This window comes from Labeo rohita, chromosome 8 (assembly GCF_022985175.1).
Source record: "Labeo rohita strain BAU-BD-2019 chromosome 8, IGBB_LRoh.1.0, whole genome shotgun sequence".
In the NCBI taxonomy this organism is placed as follows: Eukaryota; Metazoa; Chordata; class Actinopteri; order Cypriniformes; family Cyprinidae; genus Labeo; species Labeo rohita.
This window is the reverse complement of record NC_066876.1, coordinates 29,905,294-29,921,608: the sequence shown is the minus strand read 5'-3', so window position 1 is coordinate 29,921,608 and position 16,315 is coordinate 29,905,294. Positions and strand designations below refer to the sequence as shown.

The 16,315-nt window shown below is 36.1% G+C and overlaps 1 protein-coding gene across 3 annotated transcripts in view; it reads left to right on the top strand.

Moving 5' to 3' along the window:
* Nucleotides 1–16,315, top strand: part of gripap1 (GRIP1 associated protein 1) — a 66,634-nt gene that overhangs the window by 34,530 nt on the left and 15,789 nt on the right. For 2 of the 3 annotated variants that reach the window (XM_051116606.1, XM_051116604.1), the window contains 4 exons: nt 1,005–1,025; nt 1,999–2,132; nt 4,182–4,298; nt 6,051–6,144. In XM_051116606.1, coding sequence (XP_050972563.1) covers nt 1,005–1,025; nt 1,999–2,132; nt 4,182–4,298; nt 6,051–6,144 — 366 coding nt within the window. The remainder of the gene's footprint in view (nt 1–1,004; nt 1,026–1,998; nt 2,133–4,181; nt 4,299–6,050; nt 6,145–16,315) is intronic. The other variant, XM_051116605.1, reaches the window with a different exon arrangement.

The window sequence follows — 16,315 nt, the reverse complement described above, 5'->3', positions numbered from 1 at the left end:
TCTAAGCTGATATGCATCAAGAAACTTTGCTGCTGTATCATGGGTGCAACAGGCGCTGCGTAATATCATTGTGCCTGCTGCACCCATGGTACGGCAGCAAAATTCCTTGATTATTATACCTGAATGAGAGTAGAGTTCCTAGCCATATCAGCCTAGAAAATCGCAACTTTTCATTTTCTGTCAGTCTTGGTACACGATGTAACTACAGAAGAGTCAAGTTTTAAATAGGAAAAATATTGAAACTCTTTGGTCAACGTTCTAATCAGGTTCAATGATCTATGCTAAGCTATGCTAAAAGTGCTACCGCCAGACCCGGAGATCGGCTGAATGGATTCGAACACGGTAAAACTCAACTGTTTAACACTAGGGAAGTTGGAAAATGAGCCTATTTTCAAAAAAAAGTGGAGTGTTCCTTTAAATGCATATTACCCACCATTCGCTGTTTTCCTGTTTTCCAAAGGGTGGTGGAGAGCCCGGGTGCGAGGGCCCTTTCAACACTGCTTGCGGCCTTAATTTTTAAATGTTTTTGAAAGAAGTTTCTTATGTTCACCAAGGCTGCATTTATTTGATTAAAAAGTGCAGTAAAATCAATATAAATGTGAAATGTTATTACAATAAACAAAAAACTGTTTTCTGTTTGAACATATTTTAAAATGTAATTTATTCCTGTGATGCAAAGCAGAGATTTCAGCATCATTACTCTAATCTTTAGTGTCACATGATCCTTTAGAAATCATTCTAATATGCTGATTAAGAAACATTTCTCACAATCAATGTTGAAAACAGTGCTGTTCAATATTTTTGTGGAAACCACAAAATCAACAGCATTTATTTGAATATTCTAAATGTCTTTTCCTGACATTTATGATCCATTTAATTTGTCCTTGCTGAATAGAAGTTTTAATTTTACTGACCCTGAACTTTTGAACGTTAGTGTATTCAATGCAACTAAGTGTTACACAAAATCGATGGCGTCTAACTTTTGTGATCTGTTTACCTTGTAGACTCTCTGACTGTGAGTGCAGGTATTAATGGATGACGTTCTGCTAAATGGCCTGTATATTAGCATGCTTAGTGCTAGTGTAGATTACTCAGTAGTGTTTACCTGTTTGTTGACCTACGTACTTATTCTCTGTAGACTGTAGTGACCTGATATTGCTGCCTACTAATAATTGCCTTGCATTGACTAGATGTTGATTATAATAGCAGTTGCCCGTTTCTGTAAACTGCTATTTTCTATCAAGTTTGACTGGCTGAAATATCGACTGTATTTTCTAACAAGATATTAAATGAGACAATACCGTTCATGTCAACATGCTTTGATGCTGTAAAAGCTTCTGGAACATAATAAAGGACGTAGAGTGAGCTGCTGCAGGAAATAAGCACAATAAAAGTTGTCCTAAACATGAGATGTGCCTAATATTAAATTCTGTCATTAATTACTCACCCTCATGTTGTTCCAAACCCTCAAGACTTTCGTTCATCTTCAGAACACAAAGTAAGATATTTTTGGTGACATGGTGGTGGAGACTGACACGGAAGAGAGGAAATTGTTGAAAGCTCTCGGATTTTATCAAAAATATCTTAATTTGTGTTCTGAAGATAAAGTTCTTATGAGTTTGGAATGACATGAGGGTGAGTAATTAATGACAGAATTTTTATTTTTGGGTGAACTATCGCTTTAAGTGCTTTAAAATAACTCCTTAACATAGTTTAAAGTGTCTTGTCAAACTGTCATATGCGTCTGCTGTTTAGTGTACTTGTGACCAGTTTTTCTCAGTGCATAACTTATTTCTTATGCTTTTATGTCAGTACATGTGTGAAAATTATGCTGGTGTTTCCATTCTGCATAAATGCTTGTTCTGACAGCAAAGTAGTATGCTTAAACATACTGAGTTAAGTTGTCTTAACCCATTGTCATTTTCTAGCTCACCTACAGCGCTTAGTGATTTATTCTCTTAAAATATTCCTGTTTTTGCTTCATGTATGTACTTGCAGGTCTGGAGGAGCTGGTGTTGTCTGAGATCAGTTCACCGAGCCGTACGCAGCAGACGGGCGACAGCAGTAGCATCTCCTCCTTCAGCTACAGAGAGATCATGAAAGACGGGGCTTCGGCTCCCAGCACCAGTAAGGTAGAGCCGCCCACTGAGGGCCAACGACCCTTGCAAAAACTGTCGCCGCAGTTGACGCTTCTTTTTCTACGGCTCCCAGGAGCTTTTCCGTTCTCCAGAAGCTATTAATAAACTCCCGAACAGTGTAAATTCCATAAATATACTGTGCCTGTGAAGAAACAGGGGAGAGAATAATGGTTGTTGTGACATGCTGGACTATCTTGAGGGACGCGAGTTTGGTTTGGTGATGAAGAAACTTTGAAGTACATTTAATAATTATTGCTGATTGCTAGATGTAGGAAGTTTAAAAATTCACAGTGCAACTTGTAAATCATGAATGATGCCTCAATCATAAATTTCCATATATTAAAACGCAGGCTCCCATTTTATGGCATCAGTTTGAAATATAATGCATAACAGGCATGTCTGAGATATGTTTAAGGTGAAATGTCATCAACCTTCAGTAAGGGAAGTTCATTTTTTTTAAGCTAGAGGGAAAATGAGACTCATGGGATGGAAATAGTACACACAGGGGACGGCGAGAGTCTCTGGGATGAGTCGACTTTCATTTGATTGGATCGTTTCCAGCTCCTTGAAATGCCCTGAAACAAACTAAGTGACAAAATAGGACCACCACGCACATATGGCTGATGGAATTCCTTCCTATGACTTTCATGTGACGTTGAAAGACACTGTTAGATTACAGACAGTTTTAAAGGGATAGTTCATTCAAAAATGAAAATGTAAATAAAATGTTCTACAATGAACATACTTACCCTAATCTTGTTCTAAACCTGCAAGACTGTTAGTGTTATTTTAGTATTATTTGTAAACTATTGAAGTATTTATTGATATTTTTAATAAGCTTTTATTTTTAGTTTTTGATCGGTTTTAGCTGGGCCCGCCCCCTGACTTGTACATCATCTTATATTTCATACAGTTGACTGTTGACAAATATTATGCAGGGCAACAACTCTTGATCTATCACAAGCTTAAATGTGATTTTATACAACAGTTCAGTAAATAAGAAGTTGATATTGTGTTATATTTTAAACACAATATTACGTGTTTTTAGTTTTGCAGAGAACATATTACCTTTAAAGTCATAGCAGAATTGTTGTGTGTCTCCGACCAACACAGCAGTGTTTATTTTCTGAATGAATCCACGTTTTGAATGATGTGTGTGAATCAATGATTCAAAGGCCTATTCATAAAGAGAACCATTTACTTCATTCCTGAATGAATCAGCCATTTGACGAATCGAAATAATGAATAATTAGGGATGGGACAACGCAAATCGAGAAATTGTTCAGCATCGATTCTGACATTTTCCAAACACATTGCGAATATAATACTTTCAGTATATTAATGCTACTTTTAGCTTTCATACTTAAATTTGTTTCATTTTGTTTTGTCATTATTACTAATTTCTGTGTAAGTTTTAAAAGGGACATCGGATGCTTATTTTTTTTGAAGTTGTTTTGAATCTTTAGGGTCTTAGTGAAATGTCTGCAACATACTTTTGTTAAAATTCCTCAATGTTTGTGTAAAACACCCTTTTTATTGTGTCAAAAACATTTTGGTTCATGTCTCTTTAAATGATAATGAGCTCTGCTCACCCCACCCCCTCTTCTGTTTTTTTGCGTATTCAGTTGCGCATTACAGTCAAAAACAAAACTAAACCACTGTTTACAAGACGTTGCTACAGCTGCTCGAGCACAGAGAAAATAGAGGACAGTGTATAACTGGTTGAGGGTGGTAATATGCTAATACGGGACAGTCCATAAGCGGTTGTGGGTGGGGCCTGAGCAGTATGACATCCTGCACTGAAAATCAGCTTTATTTCAATTATCCAAAATGATATTTTATATTTTTAGATGACATAAAAACACTACTGACTTTGTATCTTCTGTGGAACATATTACAAGAACTTACAGTGAATGTTGTTTTAGTCTTCGATTGTGTGGACAACAGCAGCTGAAATATTCACACTGGTCTAAGCTGGTCTTTTCAGCATATCTTTAAGTAAAAAAGATGTTTTTCAGTGAAGTTTTGTTTCTCTTTCCACAGTCCAACACCAGCAGCCCTCAGTCCCAGCGTCCTGCTGACCTTTCGGACGACGAGGTCAGTGAGCTCTTCCAGAGACTCGCCGAGGTCCAGCAGGAGAAGTGGATGCTGGAGGAGAAGGTACTGTATGATGTTTTAACCTATCATTATAGTCTCATGTTACTAGGAGAGGTTGAACTCTCGTGGAACAGCCCAGGTTTGCAGTACTGCACCAAGCCTTCTCCCGGGCAGTTCTGCTGTGTGCTCCATAGGGGGCTGTAAGTGCTGAATTGTGTCTTTGAATCATGAAATATGCATGCAGCTATTGATGTTTTCACATTTTAATCGATTGGTCTTGGTTAGTAACTATTGGAATGGAAATATGTAGTTGGGGCTTTGACAAGTTACATCACCCTTTCTGCTTCAAAGAGACGTAATACTGTTAGCTCAGACATTTCAGTGCCAGTCACATTAAACGTGTTATTTCATAAATGTGACCCTGGACCACAACACCAGCTTTCCATTGATGTATGGTTTGTTAGGTTAGAACAATATTTGGATACAACTATTTGAAAATCTGGAATCTGAGTGTACAAAAAATCTAAATAGTGAGAAAATCGCCTTTAAAGTTGTCCAAATGAAGTTCTCAGCAATGCATATTATTAAACAAAAATTCTGTTTTGATATATTTACGGTAGGAAATTTACAAAATATCTTCATGGAACATGATCTTCACTTTATATCCTAATGACCTAAAAAAAAATCAATAATTTTGACCCATGCAATGTATTTTTGGCTATTGCTACAAATATACCTGTGCTACTTATGTCTGGTTTTGTGGTCCAGGGTCACAAATCACTTTTTGTCACAAAAGACTTTCTTCATTGCCTTTTCCCCTATTACGTTTTAGAAATCATAAGAAATTATATATTAGTTCAAAACTTAAAATCTCAAAATTCATCCTTTGAAAGGCATTTTAAAATCTGACATTGCATTACCACAGAAAATGTACATTAAAATCATATTACAAAATATTTTCGTTCATGAATTATAAAAATATAAGTCTGGATAGTGCATTTTTATGTCTGTGTTCTAAAATGAGAGTGACAGTTAAAGGTTAAATTAACATTAAATTAATTTAAATGAGTTATTAATATAATATATTTCTATAATTTATAATAAATTATGTATTTATTTTTATATGCACTACGAGGTGTGATGTATTGTTTATTGTATATTTTGTTACACTATAATAAAAAAGCACTATAATAAAAAAAATTAAACTTTATTTATTTATTTGGTCACATTTATTTTATTTATTTTTATTATTTATTTTATTTGGTATTTATTTTCAAGTTTGGTCACAGTCTGACTTTTTTTTATTTTAAAGGAGTAAATACTTTTATTCATCAACTGCAATGTAAATCTTTTATTTAGCGTCTTTATTTTCAAACTGTTTGCACCATTCGTTGTCCTATCTAAAAAAAAATGCAGAAAACGCCCCCCCCCCACCCACCCAAAAAAAAAATCGTAATAATATTAAATTGTAATAATATTTCACAATTTTACTGTTTTTACTGTATTTTTAATCAAGTAAATGAAGCTTTGATGAGCAGCAGAGAGTTCTTTCAAAACCATTAAAAAATAAAGACTCCAAACTTCTGAAACGTTAGTCTTTAATGTTTGGTTTAAAAGTTTGGTTGACCAGTGATAAATGAATGTCCTGTGATATTGACTGAATTTAAAGAGCATTTTCCAAAGCTAAAGCCAATTACAGTGGCAGTGATCATAGTGTCCACACCTTTGTGTTTCCATATCAGGTTTATCACACTTTTGTGTGATTGTGGTGTGTGGCAGTTTATTGCAGATCGTATCTTTGTGCTCTCCATTCAGGTGAAACACTTGGAGGTCAGCTGCGCCTCAATGGCTGATGACATCTGTAAAAAGAGTGCCATTATTGAGACGTACGTCATGGACAGCCGAAGAGGTAAGCGGCTTTCTCTCTCGCTCTTTGTCATTGTACACGGCCTCAGACGTGCTTGTTTTCTGAAAGCACATGATGTGAAGGTTTACAGATGAAATCAGGTGATAGCTGATACTTACTGTGCTTGTCTGTGTGGAAAAAGACCCTACACTATTCGAAGACTGTTTAAACTGATACAGAGAAATGTTATAATTTTCTTCTTTTATTGTACAGTGTGTTTTTGGTTCTATATTTATATATGCACTCATACTTGCATAATCACCCGGTAAATGTTTTATTAGTCCTATTTATAATGCTGCTATTTTGGTGCCACTGTACAGTTCTTAGATGTTCTTTGAAAAAGCACTTTGCAGCTGAAAATAATAATGTAAGGGACATTGAGTGTTGCTTTTGATAGATTAGAATGAAAGAATCCCTTGTTATCTGTCTGTCTATACTTTAAGTGAACATACACATTGACTCCAAAAACAGATTGAGTCTCTTTCTAGTTGCAGTAGTTTTTCTTTAGTGATTTATAAAATCATTTGGTGAGAATATCATTACTGAGTTCATTTTGTATTCATGATTAATCAATAGTTAATTGTGTTCTGGCAGCTGAATGTGACAGTGCTAAATGCAATGGCAAGATATGAGGAAGCATCTTTTCATAAATACAGTCTTGGAGTATATTTCTCAACACAAATACCTGGATTTAGTACAAGATCTGTTGAGGCAGAGCAAAGGTTTGTTTTTCTCTTTCTGAAACAGGTGATAGTACTAAGTTGTTTTTTTCTGTTTTTAAACAATTTTAAGACAATAACTTCACTGAATGGAATGAATGTTCCCTTAAATTAGTCTTTGTTGTCATAGATTGCACAGTGCACAGAAAGTCATCTATAAACTCTTTCTATGAACTCTCTCTAGCACTCTGTCTTTGTGAAATTCCAGTAAAAGTCATTTTTCAGTGGTCTGAATACACTCCTGACACATCATGACCCGTTTTTAGAATTTGGAAGCGTCAGGAGCAGCTTTTGACAGCTTGGTTTGCTTGCGTGCATGCAAACAGTCAAACTCAATAATATTGGCAGGGATTCTCTCACAGAAGTTTGGTCTAAAGCACTGGAATTCTGCACTCAAACTCACAAAGATCTTGTAAAAAAACATTGCAGTCTCCTGAGAAAATAGCACTGGTGCTTTTCAACTGCCATAGAGCCTCAAACTGGAAACCCATCCTTAGTTCACCAACAGAAACTTTAGATTTATGCAGAAGTTAGACTTATATAAAGTTTTATATTTGTATATTTAAGGTGTAAACACTTGTAAAAAGTTTTTTTTTTTTTTTTATTTGTTAACAATACTTAATGCATTAGGTATCATGAGGTATCTTAATGTTGTTTTTTATATATACTAATACATTTTAACATTTCAAGTTGTATACATTAACATTAGCCAGTGTATTGTGAACAAACATGAATTATAAAATGTTTATAAATTAACATTGAGCTTATTGTAAACTGTTAGTATCCACTCTTCTGCAGTCCATTATGATGTTTGTCAAGGTACTGCAGTACTGCAGTGTCACATGACCGATTTCCACCTTCTCCATGACCTTTTTCAATTAAATGGGCTGTTGTTTCACCTTTAAGACTTACATATGTAAATGAAGTCTGATTGAATAACCTGAGTAGTTCATACTGTTTTTCAGCAGCCCGAGCAAAGTAGCTAAATAATAAATAAACATGAATGTAGGTAGGTCATTTCTTAATTAGCTTGAGGTTGTGACATCACAGCTATGAAGAGTTCTTAACTACATAGGCAGAATCTTAATTGAGTTACTCGTCAATCTCAAATACACGTATATAAATGCATAGCATACATTATAGGGGTTATTGGTCTGGTCGATATAAGCATTTTTATGGTTATCGGTGTCGGTCATTTTCAAAACTGATTTGCTGATTAAAAAAACAATTTAAAAGCATTTAAAGGACGTTTTTGTCAGAGCCCTTGTTATTCTTAATTTTTACATAAATTTTAATTTTTACACCAGTCATATATCGGTTCAAAATGGGGTTGCACGATATTGCCGATATCCGACATACCAATATTTTTCAACTCATTCTGGCCGATAGCCAATACCGAAGTATTTTGTTTTGTTTGGAAACAACACCAAGTCTCTCATGTGTGGAAATTATAAGCAAATTTTGGATAGTTTTTAACTTATTTGTTAGAATTGAATAAACCATAATGAAGTTCTTTTATAATGACAGTATATTGAAGCTTTGAAAATAACTATAAATAAACTATATCAATCGTTTTTTTTTTTTTTTTTTTTTTCTGAAAAATGCAGTGGTAACCTTAATATTTTATTTTAAGATTAAACATTAGTAGACGGTCTAACGCAAAAGAGTTGCAAAAATTCTAAAAATGTTCACAATTTGTTTAAAAAAATTTAACATTATACATTGTCAGTATGTATAAAAGTATTTAATGTACAAGTGTCATGTTTGTCTTTACATTTTTATTTCATGTTAGCTATAGCTTCTGACCTTCACATACTCACGATTTTATAACATAATTTACTGCTTTATTTAATCTGAAACAGTCTAAATGGTATTTGTGTATTTTTCTTTCATTTTATTACAAGTAGGCCAATAGCGCCCTCTACGGAATTTAAACTCCTTACCAAATGGGCCACTCCACGTGCCATTACCGTTTACTCTATCACACACCGATCACGTCATTCTGTATGTGCATTCTCAGATTAAATGAAGCAATCTAAAACAGTGAATCAAATCATCATTCAGGCAAAACTTTGCTTCATTGAGCCACACTACTGACATGATCTAAACGCTAGCACACCCTGAGCACATGTGAATTATTCCTCTTATCGGCATAATTTTTCATACCATGCCAATGGCGATATGTACATTTAAATCCATTATCGGCAGATTCCCTAGTTCAAAATATCGGTTGCCGGTTTACTTGATCTGTAATAACTGTATCGCATCGGCCCTGAAAAACACCTGTCGGTTGACCCCCTGATACGTAAAAACAGCGTTTGCTTATCTGCATCCTGCAACAACATAAAGAGACAGTGATTATCATTTCAAACTGGTTTTGCCTCATTTAAAGCAAGGCTTCTCTTGTGTTTCCCTGCGAACAGAGTGGAGGTGGTAATGTTGCATCTTCCTGTCCCCCCCCATGTGTTCTCCTGTTTTAATTTCATGACTGACTGATTTAACATTTAATGGCAGACTAGATTCCATTAAGGCTGGTGTTGTCTAATTGTAAATACTGTGCTATAAAAGTTTAAGATCTCTGCTGCTTTGGGGTGTCGGGAGAGTTTACAAAACAGGCATGTTCATGTAAAGACACTTTTGTGCCCATTACAGAATACCCGTAGAGGTGAAGATTGAGAAGAATGTTTGGTATGTTTTTTTTTGTTTTTTTGTGTTGATACTATTTATAGCAGTCCAGTGTGATCTTTAAAGTAGCAGCAAGTCTGTATCCATCTGGTTTAAGTCTAACTAGGAGGGTCTTTCTGAATAGCATTGGAAACAATCCTTTACCTCCTACAATAACTGAGGATAGACCTGGGGAGATGTAAAAATAGGGAGGTGGAGATTCCGTAGAAAAATGAAGAAAGGATGCAGAACGTAGCAGCACTAGATGAGAGCTGACATTAGCAGGATGTAAATGATTCAGAATGCCGACATGCCTCAGTGAACCCAACACTCATCCTCAATAATGCAGCAGAAAGACTGAGCACCCCTCTTGTCTCCTCTCCTCCGTCCTCTCTCCCCTCCCTCCTACTTTATACTTAGCCCAGTGCGGCTCGCCGTAAATTCACGCCAGTGATATAACAAATGAAACGGTGCGACATTTTATCTCAGACGTAGCCTTTTGAGTCAGTAGCGGTTTCCGTTGTCGCCAATTTGTTGAGGAAATGGCAAGTCAGGAAGCAACCCGGATAAGCCAGATGTATGCCATCGTGGGTGTACTGTTGACCCTTCACTTGCCAGAAGTTTCTACGGTATTCCTCACTTCAAAGTGGGGGTTGTATGTAACGTGCTTTTCCCAGATGTTTGGCTTGCGACATTGTGTAAATCAGTTCCGCAAACATGGAAATGCCTCTGCTGTATTTCATGCACATGCAACCCCAGGATAATTCTGTATTCGTTAAGACAAATCCTGAAAATTGCAACTTTTGGGCAAATATACATGAATGTTTCAGTCGCCAGTAGGGGTGTGCGATATGACATTTTTTGATCATGGATGACAAAAATGTCTCCACAATCTGCTTTTGGAGAAATATCGTAGTGTCAAAAAATTCTGATATTAATTTTTTTCCATATTGCCCACCCCTAGTCGCCACTTTGTTGAGGAAATGGCAAGTCAGGAAATGGCTCGTAAAATACATAAATACATAGTATGCATAATAGGGGTCGACTGATTATCGGTGCTGATATAAGCATTATGGTTATCGGTATCGGTCATTTTCGAAACTGATAAAATAATTTAAAACTATTTAAAGAAAGTCAGAGTCCTTATTATTCTTCATTTTAATATTTTCGTTTTTACACCAGACGTATATATCGGTTCAAAATATCGGTTATCTGTCTACTTGGTCTGTAATAATCGGTATCAGCCCTGAAAAAACACATATCGGTTGACTCCTAACACGTAAAGATATATGTATGCCAGTTTGGGGGTACTGTTGACCCTTCATTTGCCAGACCTTTCTGCAACATTCTCCCCTTTAAAGTGGGGATTGCATAGAAGATTCTGTGGATTGTAAAATGCACAACAGTTTTCCTAAACGTTTAGCCTCTGACATTGTGCAGATCAGTCCCACAACTGTGGAAATGTCTCTGTGGTGTTTCAGGGCACATGCTCCCGGCAATGCAACTCCAGGATCATCCTGTATTCGTTAAGACAAATGCTGAAAATGTCAACCGTTAAGCAGCGGTAGGCAATTATATATGAATGTTTTCCGGTGGAGCTCTGCATGTGTGTGATGTAAGACAGCTGTAGGATGGTGTATTTGTGCAGCCTCCACTAATCAGTCATTCAGCAACATGCCGCAGTCATGTGTGCACAGCCTTGTGCTGCTAGAAGAAGTCAGTTGGGGTGAGACACCGCAGCAGTCTGGAAACCATTGCTGTACCCTGTTTTAGGCCTCTACTGATGCGTGAAGTAAGCTAACCTTTCAGTGTACTCCGGCTTTTTCCTGCTGCATCATTTAAGGAAGAAACTATCCTTATCGTGTGCCCTATAGCTCCAGAACCCACTGAGATAATGGGAGCGAATGTGAATCACAACAGAATTATTTTTCTTCCCTCTACAAGCAAATTTGGTTCGCTTTACGAATTACACCACCGGGAGTGGGTGCTAATGGGCACTGTACTTTTCGAGGTTGCAAGAACAAATATCATCGATATCCGCACAGATCCCTTGAAAGAAGACGTCACATCTGTAACTGGGAATAACACATGACTGCAAACAAGAAGGATCCTTGTTGTTGAGATGAAGTTGTCTGTTCACCCCCTGGCAGAGGTTTCAGTTAAGTGCCTTGTCTCCAGTGAGAGATGGCCGAGAGGTTGCAGCCGCCGTGCGGGATCTGCCAGTTTGACTGATTCAGGAGTGCTGACTCCTGCACCGACCTGAGGAGATTCCCAATGAGGCTTGGTAAGAAGTGGCCAGCGCTTCTGTGGGATTCACATGGTAATTGTGTGCTTGCTGTTATCTTGAAACTTGCATTGGTGCTTCGAAGCCTGAGGAGGACATTCTTCAAGGCCAAGCTCTGGTTGGTGTGATATTCCACTGTAACATCACAATGTTCACTTATCTTTTTCTTCTCACATGCAGTAAGCACTTTTTGCTCTTAATCCACTTATAAATGCTAGAATTCAGAGTTGAAGAATTCATGAGTTAGAATTTTAATTAAATTGCCAACACTCCACAGGAAGTTGCAATTCAAAGATATTCTATTGATCAGTCACTCTGTGTCGTTCAGTCTATATATTTGTCTCTCTAACTCTATGTGTCTATCCTTCGTAGGGATGTAACTATGCACCGTGAGCTGGTTGAAAATTTAGGAAAATGTGACCCTTCAAGTCAGTTGAGATGATAAACGAATCATGATATAATTGGGAGTGGGGGTTGGGAACTGACTGTCTAAAAGTTTAGATGGTGTTTTCCTTTCATCTTGCCTCTGTATAATGCATATTGTAGTAGTGTTTAAGTGCAGTGCTGCTTTGTTTACAGGGGTAACCAAAGAAATGCTATATCGAGCATCCCAGAGCCTGTGCTACACAAGCTTTTGTGCTTAAAAAGTATACAAATTTTTATTTTCCAAAAAAAAAGACAGATCGTTTCGCTAGATAAGACCCTTCTTCCTTGGCTGGGATCGTTTAGAGCCCTTTGAAGCTGCATTTAAACTACATTTTGGAAGTTTAAAATCGGGGCACCAATGAAGTCCATTATATGGAGAAAAATCTCGAAATGTTTTCCTCACGAACCATAATTTCTTCACAACTGAAGACAGACATGAACATCTTGGATGACGAGGGGCATTTTCTTTTTTTTTTATTTTAAAGATTTATTTTTTTGCCATTTTGCCTTTATTATGGTCAGGACAGATCAGAAAGGACAGGAAGTGATATGGGAGAGAGATGGGGGGTGGGATCGGGAAAGGTCCTCGAGTTGGGATTTCAACACAGGACGCCCGGAGCACAACAGTGCTATATGTCGGCGCGCTGCCCACAAGGCTATCGGCGCCGACTAAAATGGCCATTTTCAAAATGATATAATAAATGATCTGTGGGGTATTTTGAGCTGAAACTTCAGACACATTTCTGGGGACACCTGAGATTTATTACATATTGTAAAAAAGGGGCATAAAAGGTGCCCTTTAAAGCTCTTTCCAAAATGGTTTCAGCCTTTAAATATTTCTTATCCAATTCTGTTCAATTCTGACTATAGCTTTCTTTGAATTTCAGGTAATTCTAATTCTACTTTCCTACATTCAGAATTGCAATTCTTTATCTTGATTTCATTCAGTTCTTACTGTTGCACAACCCTGTCAAGTCCCACTTCATTTTCTGCAGGTTGTGACCTCAGCACTGTTCTGACGTAGTCCAGTCGAGCGTGTGATCAGGGATCCCCTGAGTCGTGAGTCAGGAACATCTGCGTGCTCTCAGTGTACCTTCCATCCAACATCTTCGTTTGCTTCCGTGACTTGGCTTCTTAGGTTCACATGCCCTGCTGGTCCTGAAGCGGAGCTCTGTCTGCGAGGGCGGCTGGCGCCATTCCACACCTTTGAAAGTCATCGGCCCAACATTTTCCAGCCATTAGGCCTAGGGAGTCCTCTTTGTAAATCTCCTTTGTGGATTTATCAAAGTGTCTCCATAGAGTGCTCGCCCCAACGCTCCAGCACATTAGAATTAATGACATTGATCAATATGGAAGAAATACTGGTTACAGACAGGTGTGCGTTTTTCCATTTGCAATGTCATTAGCACAAACATTGATGTAGCCATTGAAGGATTCGCTCGTCTTGTTCCCTAAAGAGTCGGATGCATTAACATCAGTGTGAGTTATTCGTACTGGGAGGGAATTACGCTGTGGTGAAAGGAGACGAGGCAACATCCCAAGATGAAGCTTGTGATTTCCCTTCTGTAGATGTTAATAGAATTCTAATGAAGTAATGCATTGGTTGTAATGGGATGTTTGGCTGCTGTGTCAATCAGTGGACATTGGAAAAGGATACAAGTTTGGGGGAAAAAAAAGTTCAGTACTACAACATGGAATTGAAAAAATCACACACACTCCTTTCCATTATGGTCACATTAAAGTTATTATAGTTAATGTTTTTTATTTATTTATTTATTTTTTTAATTTTGGTAATTTGTCATTTCAATTTAGTTTTTATTTTTTACCATTTATTAATTTTTGAATTCTCTAATTTGTTTATTTAGTTTTTGTTGTAGTATGTTAAGTTTTTGCACTAACTCTAGTTTTATAAGATACTATGTATAAAATCATAAAAATAATTTGTGGTCTTTATTTTAGTTGGGTTCTAAGTCATGAAAATATGTATTTCATAATTAATTTCAGTTTCTCCTAGTAATGTTAAGTTATATTCTAGTTTTCAATTAGTTTTTAAGGTATACGTTTTTTGTTTCCAAATTCTGTTTTAATGGTGAAATTAAATTTTATTAATTAAAAATCTTGTCTAATTATTTGAAATCATTAAACTTTCAATATTTAACAGCAATTTATTAACAGTGTAACACAAATTTAATATATTAAGCCCTTTTAATTTTTCTCTAATTCAGTTTTATTGATCAAATTCAGTCAAATGGATTCCATTTTAAGTTATACGTTTTCGTTATTAATAACTAGGGCCCTATGAATTTTTTTTTTTTTCCAATTTCCATTTTATTCTTTCCTAAATTCTGTTTTTGCATTTTAATTTTTCTGGAATCCTTTTTTTTTTTCTTTTTAATTTTTCTTAACTGTTTTATTGGTTCAATTAAATTGTATTAATTAATAACCATTTTAGTTGGGTTCGGTGTCATGAAAATATGTATCTTAAAGTTAAGTGCAGTTTCTCTTACATTATTGAAATTTTATTAATCTTACTATTTTTATTCTAATATGTTTTCAACTAGTTATTAAGTTGTACGTTTTTGTTAACCGTAACTAGGGTTCTATGAAATCCTTTTTATTTCTTTTCACAAATTGCTTTTTTTTTCATTTCAATTTTTCTGTATTCGTTGTTGTTTTGTTTTTTTTTTTTTTTTTTTTTTTTTTTTTTCTCCTATTTTAATTTTTCTAGACTCAGTTTTGATGGTTAAAATTGCATTAATCAAAGATTGTCTAATTAACTGAAATCATGAAACTTTCAATATTCAACAGCAATTTATTTAGAAGTTTAACAAAAATTACATTTTTCATTTTTTACATTTACATTTTAAACTTTACATTTTTCTTCTCTATTTCAGTTTTATCAAATTTAGTATTCCATTCATTTAATGGATTCCATTTTAATTAGGGGTCGACCGATGTGTCAGGGCCAATGCCCCGATATTTTGAACTGATATATACATCTGGTGCAAAAAATGAAAATTAATGTCAAAATTAAGAATAACAAGGGCTCTGACAAACACTTTTAAAAACACTTTTTTGAAAATGACCGATACCGATAACCATAAAATGTCAGCACCGATATTTGGTCGACCCCTTATTTTAATAGTTTCATTCAATTTTAATAATCAAAAGCATCTCTTATTAATTGTTTCTTATTAATTTTAATCAATTTTACCTTTAGGTTTCTATTTGTATATATGACAATAGAAACAGCAAAATGCTCTTGAAGTGTCTAGAGTTCTAGAGATTGTTCATGTACTCGTATATTGCGGCGGCAGTAAACGAAACTTTGCATCTGCACCATTCATTCAGTCAGAGAGAGACATGCAGAACATGCAGGTTCATATTTATAGTATTTTGTTGCTTAATATCCACAGATACTACTCCATATCGCGTTTTGATCTAAGTGTATTGAGCTACTTTTGATTTATCCATACAAAATTTGACAAATTCCATGACATTCCACTTTTTACATTAAATTCTGCATTTTCCACATCGCAGAAATCACAGGGCCCTACATAAAACACAGCAATACTGTATCCATTTGAAGTATTAAAGATACAAATATTCACCACCATAGAGTTCAATTTATGCGTCTGTTTTAAGCTGACAAGGTTAATTATCTTCTAGTCCAGATAAAGAGCAAAGAGTGCGCTTTACACCTTGTGGTGTTTACTGTCAGGCTTCAGGGGCGAGGCAAATGTCATTCATGGCCTTCAACGCTTAAAGCCATGCATTCAAAGGTTGAACAGGCCTCTGGGGGGTGAAGTTAACATCTCAATTAGCAACGGTGTGTCACGTTCTACTTCATTTTCGTGGCTGTGAGCTATGGCATCCACTCACCGCGACCAGCAATGCTCGTGTGCGGCACTAGTGTCGAACACGTGTGAGGCTCTTCTCTTAGCCACACATATACGCTATTCTTGCGCCAATCTAATAAGGTTAAAGAGGCGTGAGATTGCTAGTGCTTAGTTTGATATACTGTGATGTAACAATGCATTAAGCTCCTCAGCTAACTGTGACATGGCCTGTCATGAGAACA